Genomic DNA, 17,624 nt, shown 5'->3' on the forward strand with positions numbered 1-17,624 from the left:
TAAAGTGGAATACATAATAAATACAAAACAGTGCCGCCTCTGCGGGATTTGAGATTCTTATATGTACAGATATATCACAACATTTCAATAAAAATAAATAAACAAAAATGAACAGAGGCAATGCTGTCCATATTAAATCCCCTTCCTACTCAGATTTTTTTCTTTTTTTAAACTCACAAATTGAAAATGCGCATTAAAACAGATGGATGGAACCCCACCTTTAGGTGATCCCCTGCCTTTCACTCTAGTGTCACCAGCAGGTTGAGATTTTTCGACTTTTTCGATGCTCTGACTTTGTGTCTTACAGAAAGAACAGTTTCACATTTGGGAGACGGTCCTAACGAGTTTGGTGATCCACTGACTTTTCCCCTATCCCCACCATGAGAGCAGCATTTGTGGCTTTGAGTGAAATGTCTTGACAATGTTTGGAGGAGTTTTAAGGAAATTTAGTAAGACATTCATGTGCCCTTCAGGATAAACTGAAATCACTTCTATGATCCATTAAAGTCCAACTGAAATTGAGTTTTGTGCAGTTTAAAACATTATCTATGTGTTTTTTTAAGATGTATTCTTGATAGTTTTGTCTTATAAAATGGAAGAAAAAAAAAAGGTCTGGGGAAATATGGGAAAGGCTCCTTTTCCTCTCTGCGAGCTGAAGGGGGAAGTCAGCGTCTGTGTTTGACTGACAGGTGTTCACCACAGGGAACGAGAGACAAAGTAAACAAGCGTGAACTGTAGCTGTGGGTCATGGGCAGACAGTGAGTTGATAGCAGTGATGAGGAAGGACAACAACAGTGTCCAGACATTTCAAGATATGTTTACGGTACATGTTTGATGTGCTGCAGCTGAGCAGCTAATTAGCTATCGAGCCTGCATACCGAGGACACCACTGCACTGTTTGCTAGGCAACTCTTTCAATAATCATTAAAATTATTGAAGAAAAATCACTTACACTTCCCTTTATAAATTACAGTGTGGAAGTTTGTGGGTCGACATTTAAAACAAGGATAAATTCAAGTCTTACTACAGAAATCGAGCCTGACAAATTATTAATAAGGCTGGTTACTATGACCACACCAATCTATCATTTCTAAATTCCAATGCTATGAAATATAAAGACTCAGTCTATGATGAGATGATGCAAATATACTAAAGTGCTAAATGTGATCTGAGACGTATTTACAAGTTTACTGTACAAAAAGATAAAAAAAAAAAAAAAGGAGGAGGTTTTTTTTTTTGTTGGGATTAAATTATGGAACAATGCTAATATAAATTTAAAAATGCTTCATTTTCTTTGGGTTTTCAAAAGAATGGTTTACAGAGCTTACAGGTGTGAACTATTTCTTTTTTGGTCGGTAGCTTCAGTTGATAAGAATGTAGGCGGACATATATAAGCATTTCTCTCCTGCAGGAGTCTGTTCAGTCATTACTTAATACATAGACCGCTGGCTTTGTTCTTACAGTCTATAAGGGTTATATTTGCTGCATTATACTTATACTGCAAGCAGAGTTGGATAAGAAGGAGACTTTAGCAAGAAAGTTAAAGTGGGTTGTTGTTCAGAGTCTGCTGTCTGACGTGAAAGTCTTTTCAAATTAAAGGCTTAATCTATGTAGATGATACTGGAACAGTATTCTGCCATCATTAAAACAAAAAAAAAAATATAAAATATTAATTTCTCTCCAACAGTTTTTTTCTCAAAGCAGAACCTTTTTGTCTGAAGGCAGATAACTTATTTAAAGATGATGATACTTCTACACAGCAAATATTCAAACTAAAAGCATAATGTGTGGCTAGTAATCCAAATGAATTTACTTCATTAGCGAAACTCACTTGCCTTTAGTCTGGTTTTCTGGAAACTTGTCCCGCTATAAGTCACATGAAACGGGGGCATTGTGTGGTGTAGTGGTCTCATGTCGTTCCCCTTCTCTCTGCCTCCCCGTTTCCAGTCTCTCTCTACTATACTATCCAATAAAGGCATAAAAAGCCCCAAAAAATATACTTAAAAAAAAAAAAAGGTAAAACAAAATGAAACTGTGGCTAATGAAACATCAAGTTGGACTCATTTTCTTTACCTATAACCACCATAGAGATAAACGCTGTACAGAAAAATATTTCAACTTTATTCTCGTACCATTGCAAGTGTGAGAATTGACTCCTAATTTCATCATAACATTCAAATTCTGCATGGAGTTACAGTTGAGACAGTGATAAAAGCTTGGTGTTTCGTTTAATTGGTTGCAAAGAGCCCTTCATTTCCACCATTAAAGATCTGAGCCTGAGGATACACAAAGCATCAGGCTGAATTACACAAAGTTAAACAGGGTCACCATGTCTCCTCTACCACTAGAAGCACCAAAGAGCTTATTTCGTCATCATGTTTGCAGTTAAAAGGATTTGTTGAAACACTCTCACCCCACTTTTGGCCTTGTACACAGAGTGAGCTATGCTAATGAAGACACTCAGTTCACTTGTTTGCCAGAGATGCGAAACAAGAACTGGCAGCATGTGACAGCTAACATGCTAGATTTTTCATCTAATACGAGGTTGTGAAAGGTTTGATTCTATTTATAACGCAACTGAAGCAAACAAGAGCTGTGTTTCAAGTTAGGCTCCACCAAGAATATTCTGAAAATCTCATTTTTCATCCGCATGTCAGACTCTGTAACACTGGAGAGGCCAGGCAGTTAAACCCTGTCAGGGAACTGCAGCACTGATGTCTGCACCCACTGAGGCCTTGTGAAATATTATGAACCCAAATGCTGCAAAATCAGAGCCTGGTCCCCTGCCAGTTAATGTTACACTGAAGCATGTACTTATAGTGTGAGGAATATACTTTGGTTTTATAATGAACGGTTGTAAGAAGGAATGCAATTTCTTTCAATTGAAGCAGCCCCAGTGGAAAGTAGGAAAGCCAGTGTTTAATGTTCCTTCAAAGCTCTTTTGATTGCCTAGAAGCTCACCTTTACCAAACTGTCCTGTCTGTGTGTGTGTGTGTGTGTGTGTGTGTGTGTGTGTGTGTGTGTGTGTGTGTGTGTGTGTGTGTGTTTCTGTGGTTTCTATCCTCACAACTTCAAAGGGCTGTTTAATGGTTTGAGGTTCAGGTTAGAATCAGGTTTAGGTTTGGGTAAGGCATTTATTTGTGATAATTAAGGATCTATGGAATGCATTGTATCAACGTCTTCCCAATTACAGAAAGACCACGTGTGTTAGAGTGACCATTGCATTCTTCTTCACTTCCCTGGCCACAGCCCTTCTTGCCCAGTAACTCAGTTTGGCCAGACGGTCATCTGTAGGAAGGGCCCTGGTGGTTGCAAACTTCCATTTCACAATTCTACACAGAACAGCAGCTAAAATATGTCCAATTCAATTCAATTGGTACGCAGAAATCTGCAGCAGTGCCTCACATTCACGCTCTGATGACAATATTTATATCACGCAGACCCTAGCGGACCCTCACATGCATGGATGCATAAAGTATAACATTGGCTTAACTCTATGGACACCACAGGGCTGTGGCGGCTACTACAGTATCTGAACCAGAGAGCAAGAAGCAAGAAACCTGCTGCACAGGCAAAACAGTAGGAAGGCTGCAGGCCCTGATCTGGTATCATCTGCTACCATGAAACATAGTGCATATGAACTTTTAACTGGTCCCTGGCACAGTGATTGTGCGCCTAAGAAAGCCAACCCAAGCTGTCTGAATGACTACAGACCTCTTCCTTTGACATCTGTTATCGTGGAAATCTTTGAACGCCTGGTATGTAACATCTCTCCGTTGTTGTCCAAGAACCTTTCAGTTTGTATATAGAGTAAACAGGTCTGCTGATGATGCAGTTTCATTGTGCCTTCACTCTTTTTGCCTCTGGAACCTATGCAAGTGTTCTGCTTGTCGAGTACAGTTGAGCCTTTAACACTGTTCTGCCATCCAGGCTGCATGAAAAAGTCTTTCTGATGGGAGTTGACGAGTCTCTGTGTCAATGGGTCCTTAACTTTTTGTTGGAGAGGACGCAGGTGGTCGAACAAATTCTCTAAACCCTCAAGCATTAGCAAACCCCATAGGGGGTGTGTACTGTTCCCACTCCTGCGCTCATTGTGCACAAATGACTGCATTTCCCATTCGCAGCCTGTTAGGATGTTTCAGTTCGCTGATGGCACCACAGTAATGGGTTTGATCTCTAATAGGTTTGAAAATAACGCATGCAAATAATGCATGGTGTAATGCAAACAACCTCTGGATGACTTATCGTTGGTCATCAATAACACTGAAATTCAACAAGTGGTCAGCTAGAAATTCCTGTGAGTGTCAATTTCATCCACCTTGAAATGGAGGGAAAACACAACTACTACTCTCAAGAAAGCACACCAGAGACCTCTCTTTTAAAGACAACTGAAAAAACTGTGGTATATACAGGAATGGCATATTGCAGCTGCATAGAGCAGCAGTGGAGAGCTTTGTGGTTACCTCAGGACAGGAGACAGCTGGACAAAACTGATGCATACAGAATTATTGGATACAATCTCAAAAAAGAAGAGCCTTAAAGTTCAAAAGTACTCCTCTCAGCCTTCTAACAACCTTTTCATTTTCCCTTCCCTCCCACAGAGGACTAAGAAGCATTAAGACAGGAACATCCAGGTTCCAGAACAGCACATATCCCGAAGCTGTCAACCTCCTCATCACACTAGACTTAGCACTGCAGGCCACTCAGCAGGTTTAAGAACTTCATTAGTGGGTCGTTGATGTTGCTGCTAATTCCCCAACAGGTGCTTGCATTTCATCCATGGTGTTCTTATGTGTCGTATTTTATTTTCTTCTATGTTAAGAATTTGCTTTTTGCTCTCATGATTATTTTCTCTATCTCTTTTATACGTATCTACAGGTACAGTGTGTAAGATTTAATGGCATCTAGCGTTGAGGATGCAGATTGCAACCAACTGAATACTCCTTCCCTCACCCCTTCCTTGGTGGCCTTCAGGTAACATAAAGACATGAAAGACCCTCTCTAGAGCCAGTGATTGGTTTGTCTGAGGACTTGCTCCCTGTGCAGACATGAAGGACTCATGATCCTTACTTTAAGGAGATTTGTTGAATATACGCTAATGAATATTATATTCCATTTATTGCCAATTGAGCACCCCGAATGCTATACACTGGTATTTAATGTATTATGTGCTTTAGGAGTGAGTGTGTGTGTGTTAGTGTGTGTATGTATGTATGCGTGTGTGTATACAAAAACACACTTATTTTCCTCAACAAATTTCAAGCAGACTCCCCTCACCTCATCCCTTGTACACCTGCTTGACATTGTAGTGTCATCACCGTATCGACATCAGTGGCGTCTCTGGGAACACGTCAAAGCTGCAAAGAAAACTGTTGCTCTATTCTCACATCATTTCCCGTCTAACCCCACTTGCTACTCGTGCTAAAGTTTGCATAATTTTCATTTTAATGTTTTTGTGGGCATGTGAGTGCCCGTGTCCAAAACTAGATGCTGTATAGTTGAGCTTTAGCACTGGTATTAAAAGCTGAATGCCAGAGCCACTCAAGTGTTGAATTGTTGCTGGAGGCGAGGGGACACAGTCACACTTAGGCGTCAGGAGATTTTAAACTTTTCCTTTGCCGCTAATAAGGGTATTTTGTGCAGAAGAAATTGTCAGACTTTCCCCAGCTGTCCCCAAGTAATTTTTACCCAAATTTTATAAATCCAATCATGTCAGCAGGATATTTAGGAAATATGTGGAAAGAATTTGAAAAGGTAAAAGAAATATTTACACATCTGTATTCCTTGCTGTATTTTCAAGATCTCCTCCAGACATGACAGACAGATATGGTTTATTGTTATGGTTAATTACTCCATTAAAAATCCTTCTCCATCACTGAATAATAACAGAATCTATGCATATGCAAACTTTGTTTAATTTCAAAACTTTAACTACTAGACACAACTTGCCTTCTAATTTACTGAAAAGTCAGTTACAGTGTATGTGCACCAGAGGTTTCAAGTTTCTACGTTCTGCTTGTGTAAGTTGCATATTGGACCACCGGCTTCCAAACCAGCTGTGATGTCACAACATGTCATTTAGGCAATATCAAATGAGAGGGATTGTTGTTGTACTGAATATCAGCACCGTGATTCAGACATAGGTACTAAAGACACTCACAGCCGTGCTGATATTCAGTACAACATCACTCCCTCTGGTGTGATATTGCTTTTATACTACAGTTGTACGAACACTATATATATATACATATATATGTGTGTGTGTGTGTGTGTGTATAATATATTTATCTTAGCAAAGTTTGTTACAATCTAAAATAGATAACGACCATTATTGTAACGCTGATTAATGGTTAATGGAACAGCTGTAAAGCGGAGTGATACATGTAGCTGAAAGGCTTAAAGACTCTATATCAGCGCTCATGGCATGACTCCAATCAAATAACGTGGTCGAAACTAACTGTTGTATAAACGTATGTATCTATTCAGGGTGAGCAGAGATTTTATTTTTCTATTTTCTATTCTATTTCAGCAATGAAAGTGAAAACAGCCTTCCAGTGTCAAACTCCGCACCTCAAATAATAAAAAAAAAAAAAAGAGTCAAACATCCAAAGTGAGGTAACAAAAAATCAAGATACATTTTTGAGTAAAGGAGGACTTAGGTGCTAATGAGGGGTTGGAGTCGGCCTGAACAATCTGGAGTGGCGTTCCCACTCCTTCGGTTAATATGTAAATAAACTGATTGGCAGTTTCATACATAATAATGTGGGCTGGTGGACCATCAAATAATCCATTAAGGTTTTACCGACCCCATCTGTCTCTTTACCGTCCCTCTCTGCTTGTCTTTCAGCGTGTGGTTGAGAGCTCGCTGCATGTGCGTTCCGGGACTGTGCTCACAGATGTATGGATGCTGTAATGCTTTCAGCATCTCTCTCCTTTAAGTGATGAACCCTTGTGGTTTGTGGTACATCCTGTAGCCAGTCCGTTTTCACTCCACTCTCCCCACTCTGTGCTTAGCATGAATGTTTTATTGATATGGTGATTAAAACAAGACTGAGGCTGTGTTCACACCTGACATTAACATACATCTCAGGTGATCAGATCACAAGTGAACAGCTCTAGGCGTGTCAGCTCTAGGCGTGTCAGTTCACACCTGACATTAAAATGTGTCTCTACATGCGTCTCGAGTGACCACGTGTGATCAGATCTCACTTCCCCGCTGTGTATGCAAATAAACACGTTTGCGTTGCTGTTTTTAGGCAGTCCGATTACAACAGATGGGTCTGTTGCCAATGTGTTGGTGAGTGTGTGTGTGTGTGTGTGTGTGTGTGAGAGAGAGAGAGAGAGAGCGAGCAGCCCATGGAGGGGTTGAGCGAATCAATGTGCTAATTAGACTGTGGCAGAGGACGTCAGTTGAATAGGCGGTACTTCAGTGACCCAGGATGCATTTGCATTCACAATGCGAAAAGAATGCGGCCACATGTGGCCCTGTTCAGACCTGCATTAACATCCGTCTCAGGTGATCCGATCCCAAGATCACAAGTGGACAGCTTTAAGTTCAAGTGTGAATGCTCTCAAGACGCAGTGAAGACGCATTTGAGATCAGATCACTCAGACCACATTCAGAGGTGGTCTGGACCACATGTGTCCACTTTCTTTTAGCAATGTGAACGCAAATGCTTCCTGGGCCACATCTGAAGTACTCTGCCACAGTCTGATTATTCCCAACAGTTTCATAACAAACTAAATATATTTAGCTATTTCAAAAGACTAAAATTTTATTTCATTGTAGAGCAGCAAAATACCAGGTGTTAGCAAGGCCTGAGCATCTAAAGCTAGTGGCTCAGTGAGCCTGTACTGAAGCCCAGTGGTGCTTTGTTCTAAATACTAATGTCAGCTAGCATGTTCACAGTTTCAGTTTAGCACTTCAGCATGCTAATATTTGCTAATTAGAGTTGAACACAAAGTAAAGCCGAGGCAAATGAAAATGTCATTAGAATTTGCAGGTATTTAGTCATAAACTGATGTAATGTAAAATTTAAACAACTGACCTGATGATGGTGCCAGATGAAAAGCTTTATTTGTTATGTAAAGCTGTTATGTTAAGACCTGGGAGTTCAGTTTACGAGCTCGACGGTTCTGGGATTATTAGAACATTTTCTGCCATAGTATTAAATAAAAATTTCCTTTAGCGCCACTGGGCAGGTCGTTTGTTTTGATGTGTTCATTTCCTTCACGTTTTTTTAATCACCAAAATCATCTGAGAAAGAATTTGCCTCCAAACTAAACACAGCATGAACGCATTCGCACACAGTTGCACACTATCACCACAGGCATTTTGCCTTCATTCTGGCAGCACAGTCTCAAAAGCATATGCTTTGAGGTTCTGTTTATTCCTCTAATTTCCTTCTAATTCCTCCTTTCTCTTCCATCATCTCCCCAGCTCTCCTTCTCAGTATCACACCAGTCTAGACATTACTGAAAGCTGGAAATGAATTCATTCTTTAGTTCAGGCTGAAAAACATTCCATATGATAAGTTCTCACTCCCGTCTTCACAAACCGCCAGGGTTCCTTGAAGTGGGAATAACAGTATCAGCCTAACCGGAGCCTTATTTACCGTGTCGTACTTCTTTCCAACATAACAGCAGACAGCAAATCCCACAGTCTACAACTTGTTAAGTCTGAAAGCCAGGTAGTAGACCAGCTAAGCTGCTGAATTTGGGAATTCTTCATGTCTGGCAGAACCAAAAAGCTGGCATAAAGCACGCACTACAGGATGTTTATTGATCTTGATGCAACAAGAGGGTGCATTCAAAACCTGAAGACATGCCTGCTATATTAATGCAAGCTTTCTTTTTCAGTGACAGCATGAGTTGCTTGGGATTTCTCTATATTTGTTATGTCTGCTTCCCCTGCCTGATTCTGCTCACAAGCAGTGCAGAGACTTAAAACCACACCTGTGTATTAGCCATACAAACATATTTCTCATGTCCTGAGATTATTCCTTATTGATTTTCTTTCCAATTAGTTCACCATAATAAAAAAGAATTGATAAAAATTGAAAAAAAATTGATATGACATTTAATTTAAGCTTCTCAAATAGCCAAGATTTCCTGTCTTTGATGGTGGGGAAATCTTTGTGCTAATATTACTTGAAACCACATGAAAGCATGTGTGTGCAGAACCGATATGTCAACTGGTATGTTAACTTAAAGATTTAGATGGCGTTCCTCTCAGGGCTTGTAGTGCCGCCATCTCATATAAAGGGCAGACAATGATATTTGAGCACTGGAAATCTTTGAAGGGATGTTGCCAAAAAGCAGGTTGGCAGGCTGGTGTACATGCTCAAAAAAGGAATATTTATTCCAAAAATATTAACAAACAGAGGAAAAATTATCCCCAGGGAATTCAACAAAAACAATTTAAGCCAAAACAACCAAACACACTACGACCTCACAGCGAGCGCCCACCTTCTCTCCTCCCTACTGACCACTGGATGGTATTTTACCTTCTCCTCCGCACATAACTGGAACATACCACCTACTCAGGTAAGTATGGGGGTGAGTTACATACACAAACATAAGCATACAGAACACCACACAAATATAAACACTGAATTCTTCTGTTACTGCTGACAATAACGATCTATATAAGCACATAAATTATTCATAAATGGGCTGACCCTTCCAACAGTTAACAAACCGCACACACACACAACCTCACAACCATTGTATTGAATAATCAAAATCTTGAGAAATGAATGGAAACATTCGACTGACGTACTGATGAAGTAACAAATCACAAAACAGTGTTAAGGTGGGGGAACAGGATCAACACCAACGGTAAATTGATCCCACAAATAGTCGACTCCTTGCTCTGACCTACAGACTTCAATAAAAAAAATTAAAAAATATTAGGCAGTGAACCACACCATTGTGGTGATCGACACTACATGTGCATATCGTACTGATGTGTATTGTTCCACAGCTGCCAAAAACGCATGAGTTACTTTTACAATAACATTTACTACAGCTTTAAAGACCACGCTTCATACAGTGGGGTCCAAAGGTCTGCAGAACCCAATTAAACATATCCGGAGAGACATGAAAATGGCCGACCACCGACAGTCCCCGTCCCGGCTGACAGAGCCAGAGAGGATCTGTAGAACAGCAGAAAATCCCCAAATCCAGATGTACAAAGCCTGATGGGTCGTATCCAAGAGGACTCAAGGCTGTAATTGCTGTCGAATGTGCTTCAACTGAGTACTGAATAAAGTGTCTGAATATTTATGTTAATGTGTATTTCAGTTTTTCTTTTTAATAAATTTGCAAAATGTTCTGTTTTCGCTTTGTCATTATGCAGTATTGAGCGTAGATTCAGGGATCCATACCAAGTTTTTCATCTGGTCACATCGGAGATCCTTACTCAAAATTTAGGGGGACCTCTTAAGTCACATTGACATTCAATACAAGAACTTCATATTCTGTATTGTTTTATTTATATATCAAATGAAGTATGTATAAATATATTTTTGGTATTATCAATTTTAATCTTCTTCCACCACAGCTCTTTTTTCTGATAAAACATACGCTCCATGCCCTGATACTGTAACTAGCATAGATTCAGCATTTGCATGCTGGACTTCAACATGGCCAATCTAAATATTCCCAGCCTCCCTTGATACAGGATCCATGTAGACTACTTCACATTCTCTGGTTGACACATCAGTGTCACCATCAGTCCCGAGGAGCAAATAAGTGAAATCCTTAATCTTTACACTTCTTCTTCAGTGAATCTGCTATAACTCCAGTGAACTGCACACACACTGTGTCATTGCTGTAGGGTGGACTCACCTGAACTCCGTTCTTTGTTAACAATTCAATGCGACCCTTGAATTTAGTGAATGGCAACTCTTCCTTTGCGCTGTGATAGGCTGCACTGAATTAGATCTTCATTTGAGCCTCTTCCGCAGACCATAGTAGACTCCTGCCTTTAAAGTGCTGCAGTACCATCAGTGCATCTGTCCATGCACGCTTTATGCCTCATGCCGTTATTGTGCTTTACAAGTGTTTCATATTTACAGTTTGCGGCCGAGTCGACAAACGTCATTTTCCCCGCAAATGTTGGGCCACACCAAGAGCAGTACACACAATACACTGCTGTCCTTTCTTTGCAATATCTCAGCCACATACACTATTCCCGTTGGAGAGAGCGGGTCTTTGCCTCTTTCGCCACAAGATTGTCTGAATTGTCCTCATCAGAAATTTGGGACTGTAGTGGCTCAGGAGGGTCTGAATGAATCGAGTTTGTTTCATTGTCACTAAAGGACCAAGTGAGAGCGACAGTGCTTATGGACCGGACACAGGTAGATGGCCCGTGAAAAATGATCCCCATCCAGCATTGACATGATGACAAGAGTCTCGTATTAGCTCTCTTATCACTCTGTATCTCACTCTTTTTTCTGTCTCTCTCTCTCTCCCTCCCTCTCACACACACACACACACACACACATCAATTCTTGCTCCCTCCTGGTGTTTCACATGATACATGATGATGATTTAAAAAAAAACAAACGTGCTCCTAGTTATAAAATTTAGAAGCACTGACTCCAAACATGGTCGCAAAATGTGACCAAATGTTTACAGTCTGTGGATTGACGAGGGACAAAAGGGAATTTAAATGATTTGTGCATAACAGAATGTGAAAAAAGTAAAGGGCTCCATGGTAACGACATAGCTCCATCCCAGAAAATGTAAGGAAAAGGAAAAAAAAGTGACAGATAAAAGGACTACATAAGTTTATCCATCATCCTGCACATTAGTTCATGCAGAGTGACACAAATAATGATGTAATTATGTAAGCGTATATAAGACCTAAAAACCTAAACTATACCCAATTTTTTGTTATTTTGATTAAAGCAACATGGTTGAACTTTGTTATACCAACCATGTATAAAGCTCCATTAATCTCAGCTGTTCAGACAGACATGATCAAAAACACAAGCATTACAAGATTCACAAAGGTTAAAATAATTACCTCAAATTTTAACCTCCATAGCCTGGCAACAACAAAGAAGACCGGCAGTGAGAGAGCACCAGACAGAGAGTGAAACCTCCAGTGATGAAATAAAAAAGAATAGCCTGCGGTGTTAAATGAGTTCCCTACACACACAGCTTTAATCTTAATTTCTAAAACTGCACACAAGCAGAAATACACATGTACAGTCATCTACTGTACAATCATGTCCAAAATTACCCTTTGCAATCTTTGTAATTTTTTCATTTCCAGCCCTTTATTCCTATTGTCGCAGCTCTCTCTATCTCACTCTGCTGGCTTCCTAAACCACAGTTACAGTTTGGGTTTCAGTGAGAAATAAATACCAGAATGATTTTGTCTGTGATTTCTTTTAGGAAAAAAAATAGAATTCTGCATATTACACAGTTTTTTTCAGTAAAAGACTTTGATGAAGGTAAAATCTGCCTGAAAAAGTCGTCAAACAAACTCAATACATGTCTACGTTTGAATGTGAACGTGTCAAGATCACGTTATAGTAAAATCGAACCAAAAGCATAATTTCACTAATGACCCTCACAGTGAAAGCACATTTATATGTTAAAAGTTTCAGGACATTGCATCATTGTATTCATTTATTCACATTTTTCCTTTTCAGCAGTTTCTGCTTTAGTCATATCGAAGCTCTGAGTTCCTGTAAATTATTAGGTAAACTAAACAGTGTCCTAGGTTATTGCCTCGGTTTGTGCAATAAAGTCCAAGTGAAAGAAGTATTTTCAGCCAGAGAAAAATAAATCTTGCTTTTTGCTGCTACCTCAGGGAAAGCAACTATCAACATTTTGTGATGACAACTATCATAATGTCATCATTTGTATGTAATTTGTTATTTCACTTATTATTTTAAGAAGTGATGGCTTGCTACCAAACACTGTGCTTTAGGCTCTGTTGGTGGGTGCGATGTTCATTTTCAACTCACCTGTAGCCATGCTGAGTGTCCATACACACTCCACCATTGAAGCAGGGGTTCCTGGGATATGCGGCGCAGGGCTGATGGGACTGCTCTCTACCTGTGCAAGAGCACACAGCTGTGGATTCCACGGTCACAGATACAAGACTCATAGTCCCACAATCCACCACTGTGGGTGTATCTCGCACATTCAAAACGTTAGTGCAGCCGCCGGTCCCGGCGCACTCTGAGCTGGGACACTCGTCTATCCGCACTTGGGACACGCTGACCTGCAGGAATGACTGGAGCTGGATGGAGAAAGACAGAGAAGAAGGTGAAACACAAGATAGCACTATAATAGTACCTCTTATTTTTTTTACTTGAACCCCAGAGACTATGAGCAGTACAACAGGCTGAATCTGCCAACAGTAAGTGTTGCTAGTGCCCCCACCAGCTTCCTGTATACAAACACTGCCCACCAGGGTTTGGATGAGACTGTGGCTTTAATGTGTTATTGGAGCTCATAGATCAGTTATGGAGGCAATACATCTCATCACAAAAACAACCTGTCAGAACACTGGATCGCTTCCTGGGGTGAGGGTTCATTTTTTAGATTTATATCATATAAAATTACAATTTAAATGATGCATTTCATCATTTAAAGTGTAAATTATCTGACACAACAACAATATAATGAAATACGACTTGTTAGTGCTTCTGTTTGTCCCCTAGTCCCCTTCACTGCATTTGAGAACTGGCAATGCTGTGCAGCTTTTTTTACAAAGAAGCAGCTGCAGTGAAGACTTAGCCTCTGAAAACTGGTTTAAGTTTGTCTTAATTTTTTTGACATTTTTCATTTGAAAAAAAAAGAAGAAAAAAAACGATTAAGTTATATAAATAAAATGTATTGCCTTCCATATTGCATATCGTCCTTTATGGTGCCTCATGTCACTTCAGTAAATAAATAAAAAATGAAAATCTAGGGCACACCAATTGATTTCTCAGAAAAAATCTAAGGTAAGCATAAAATGTGGACAAGGAAGAGGAGGGATAGCAAGTCCAAACAGCTGGCAGACAGAAGCTAACATGTGGAACATATGAGTGATCTTAAGCTTATTTGCCATGTCACACTGGCTGGAGAGCCGGTCCAGCTTTAACCTGAAAGTGTTTTTGATCTTCTTGCATACATTGCTGTAATCTTTTAGTCTCCTGCGTGTACATTAGTGAGTCTTTACAATTTTTATGTCTTCGTCTATGTTGACTGACATAAACATATGGTGACTAAACCGCTTCTAATTCAAAACTTCATAGTTTTTTAATGAGTGCATTTGCAACAGGAACTACTAGCTCTAAACCCAGTCCAGGGATTAACACGCAATCTATCGTGCAACTCCATGCCCCATATTCGTGTTTTTACTGTAAATGCACACATAGGTAATAACGTCTGGCTAATCTAGTTTACACAGACCAACAAACACAGATGCATGCACACCAACACACACACGCACACACACAAACAAAACAACTCAGATGTGAAAAATGCAGATTCACTTTAGGAATGTATTACAGTACAGTAGCCAGTTTCTGGTCTAAGAAATCAAGCTGTTCTTCTTCTGCACTAGTTCCTGGAAAAGTGGGTTAAACGGTGATGAGGCAAAAGGAAACTATGAGTGTCTAGGTTGAGCAGTTTGATAAAGCACTGGAAGGGAAAATGAAATGGAAATTGAATATGTACTGTATGTGTGTGTGTGTGTTGGTGTGCTTGCATTTGGATGTGCTGTCCCTGGCTGGTGAGACTGACACTGGTCAAGCAGATTTCCATTGAGTCTACATACACATTCATGGACTCAAGCAGAGTGGGCATGAAGAGGGGCATGCGTGCATGCATAGACACAAATGTATGTGTGCACACACACACGCGCGGATACACACACTCACTGTGAACTGTGTTGAACCGAAAGAGGGTCACTTCATGCTCAATGTTCTGGACTGATTGGACCTCATTCAGTGTGACTGGATTGTGCTCACTAACCATGCAGTTCACATCTACTCCACTTATTCCCCCAAATGGCCTGTGCTTCAGCGGCTGTAACTCTGATACAGGTTATGTTTTATGGATCATTGTTATTGCTGACTGATGTCTCATACCATTTCAACTTTAAACACTGTGCTCAGCAGTGGGGCTTTTTTCCATTCAAAACCACCTGCTTTCATTTTACCCACCTGTGCCATTAATGCTTCCCCCTTAATAGTCAATTTGGACACAAATGCTTATATTCATCAGTTTCCCTAGACTTTAATGTTGGTGGGAATATGTACAGCCTTATGCAAATTAATTTAAACATGGAGGCGGGGTTGAATGGGATATAAATGATGGATCTTACTGTTTATCATATATTTACATATCTATAAACCATCTTTCCTGTACTCTTTGCCTGTGTCATTAGATGTTACGTGCGTTTTGCATAAACCGAACACGCTGCGGGGGTGGCGTCAATTGCCCCCCTAGAGGAGACTGGCTCGCAGGACAGTGTGTAGCAAGTGCGAAATGTGATTACAGCCATGGTTGAAACTACTGAGATGTCCATTAAGGGTCCTTTTATGTAGAATGGCTGTCCTACAAACCAGTCTAATCTGAAAACTACACATGGTGTAAATATAATGTGTCTCCTGTCCACTTACCATGAGAACAAAAATGGGAACAAAAGAATTCCCACAGGCTTCAGAAAGCCATGCTCCACAAAGATGTATAAGTGAGGCACAAGATAAGGTAGGTTGAACTTGAATGAAGGAGAACGTGGTTCTGCAAGGCTATTTCATCTTGGCAAGAAAAACAAATATGTGATTTCTGCTAGGTATGCAAAAGTGTTTTAAGGCTTTTAAAGTCCAGTATTGTATACAGTATCTTTTGTATCTTATACTTAACAAATCCTAGAGAATGACCACAACCAACATTGAATTTATCCTGCTAACAAGTGTTGTGTTGTGAGTCCATAAAAGAGATGAAATATTTCTTCATTAAAATCAATATAGCGGGTGTAGTAAGCAGGATGGACTCAGTGTTTCTTTTATCCTCTTCAGGGGATCTGTTAAAATAATAAAAAGTGGATTTATTATTAGCCTAATCCTTTAATAAGTTCACATTAAGCTGTTGGATGGATGCATCACTGTGTTTTAACCTGCATATCTGCTCACAAAAATGTCACTTTGATAAAACAAGAGGGCATCAGGTTAGTACTGTGTACCATATAGCCATTATGAGCTACACTGCTAATGTGGAAGCTAGAAGAGGTGGCGGAGTTGGGGGCAATGTAGCAGATAATAAACGTTACAGGCATGAGCCTCAACATCAGACTGAGATGTGTCCACAGCACTGAGTGTTACAAAGTGTTAAAGTAAGGTCTAAAAGAAAGTATTGTTGTTCATATAGAAACTGAGGCTTCATATTGACACTGATACCAAAAATTCATGTGCTGCAATACAGAGGAAATACAGAGGCAGTGTATTCACCGACACATGGCAAACTAAATGTTTACAACATACTGAACACAAAAAATGTAATGTTGGGAGGTTGATGCAACTGCGCGAGAAGTTTCTTCTGATGTTTTCTCTACTCTCAACGTCTGAATCTGTTGTTACTGATCAATTTAAAGTGATCGTGACGGACTGAAGTAAAATACTCAAAAGATTCTGGGTGGAATATTAAAGGAGGGGAGAAGGGGGACCAAGCAGGGAGTGCAGTGAAGAGGGAAACATCTGGGGATAAGAGCAGCTGTGATGAAGTCAGTGTCATGCTGGCTGTCACATGGTTATAAAGCAGTTAGCACCCAGCAGAGATATTCACCTGAAAACAACCATATATAGAGGTTAATTAGTACATCCAGTTCAGTGAGACCTAACAGACGGCTTTATTCATGCTGCTGATCATTTCTTGTTAATTTGGGAGTTCAATAAAGCATTCTAAATTCTTGACAGAGGGAGACTATATTGGTTCTTTCTCTCATTCCTTATTCCTTATTTCTTATTCATGGATAATGGCCAACTTTTTGAACTTGTTTTCAGGTGAGGCTATGCTCTGAATGGTGTCATTCATCTGTAGTAAGATTTTGAAAATGTACATCTCCCTGCTCTATGGGCTAGAAAATACTTTATCCCTCATTGGAGTCTCTTTACTCCCCAAGGCCTTAATGGGTGAAAAGAATTTCCCGACTTTTTTGAATGTACTCTACAAAGTGTTGAGGAAATGCTTATTGACTCTCTCTAAGGCAGAGCAGTGTGTATAGCAAGCAAAAAAGGACCAGAGGGACGTATTGTTCCTTGGACTATTGTTCCAAGGCACTGAGTAGATTCCACAATCCTCTGCACTGCCCTCAGGGACACATTAATACAATGACAAGATGAACCTTGGTATCCGAGCGCCATACCAATGATTTTTAAAAAGTGGAAAACCAACGTAGTATCATTAAAAGTCAAGTGGAGCGTGCTGGATTGAAAACACTGAGGGATAAGTTCCATTATTGAGGTAGGGCAGGGAAAAATAGAGAGACATAGGGAATAAAGATTTTTCTTTTTTCTAAATCTTCTACTTCTGAGGCATTACTGGAGAATTGAGAACATTAATGATAAGCACTGCTTCATCTTCTGCTCCTCTCCTCCTCCCTTCTGCAG

General features: G+C 40.0%; 1 protein-coding gene across 2 annotated transcripts in view; it reads right to left on the minus strand.

The window, feature by feature from the left end:
* LOC111672264 (neural-cadherin) overlaps positions 1-17,624 on the minus strand; it is a 232,992-nt gene that overhangs the window by 100,795 nt on the left and 114,573 nt on the right. For both annotated transcript variants that reach the window (XM_023429642.2, XM_087180218.1), the window contains one exon: positions 12,987-13,264. In XM_023429642.2, coding sequence (XP_023285410.2) covers positions 12,987-13,264 — 278 coding nt within the window. The remainder of the gene's footprint in view (positions 1-12,986; positions 13,265-17,624) is intronic.

The sequence above is a fragment of the Seriola lalandi genome, unplaced genomic scaffold (genome assembly GCF_002814215.2).
Source record: "Seriola lalandi dorsalis isolate HSWRI2012SDOR001 ecotype SW California unplaced genomic scaffold, Sedor1 jcf7180002054898, whole genome shotgun sequence".
In the NCBI taxonomy this organism is placed as follows: Eukaryota; Metazoa; Chordata; class Actinopteri; order Carangiformes; family Carangidae; genus Seriola; species Seriola lalandi.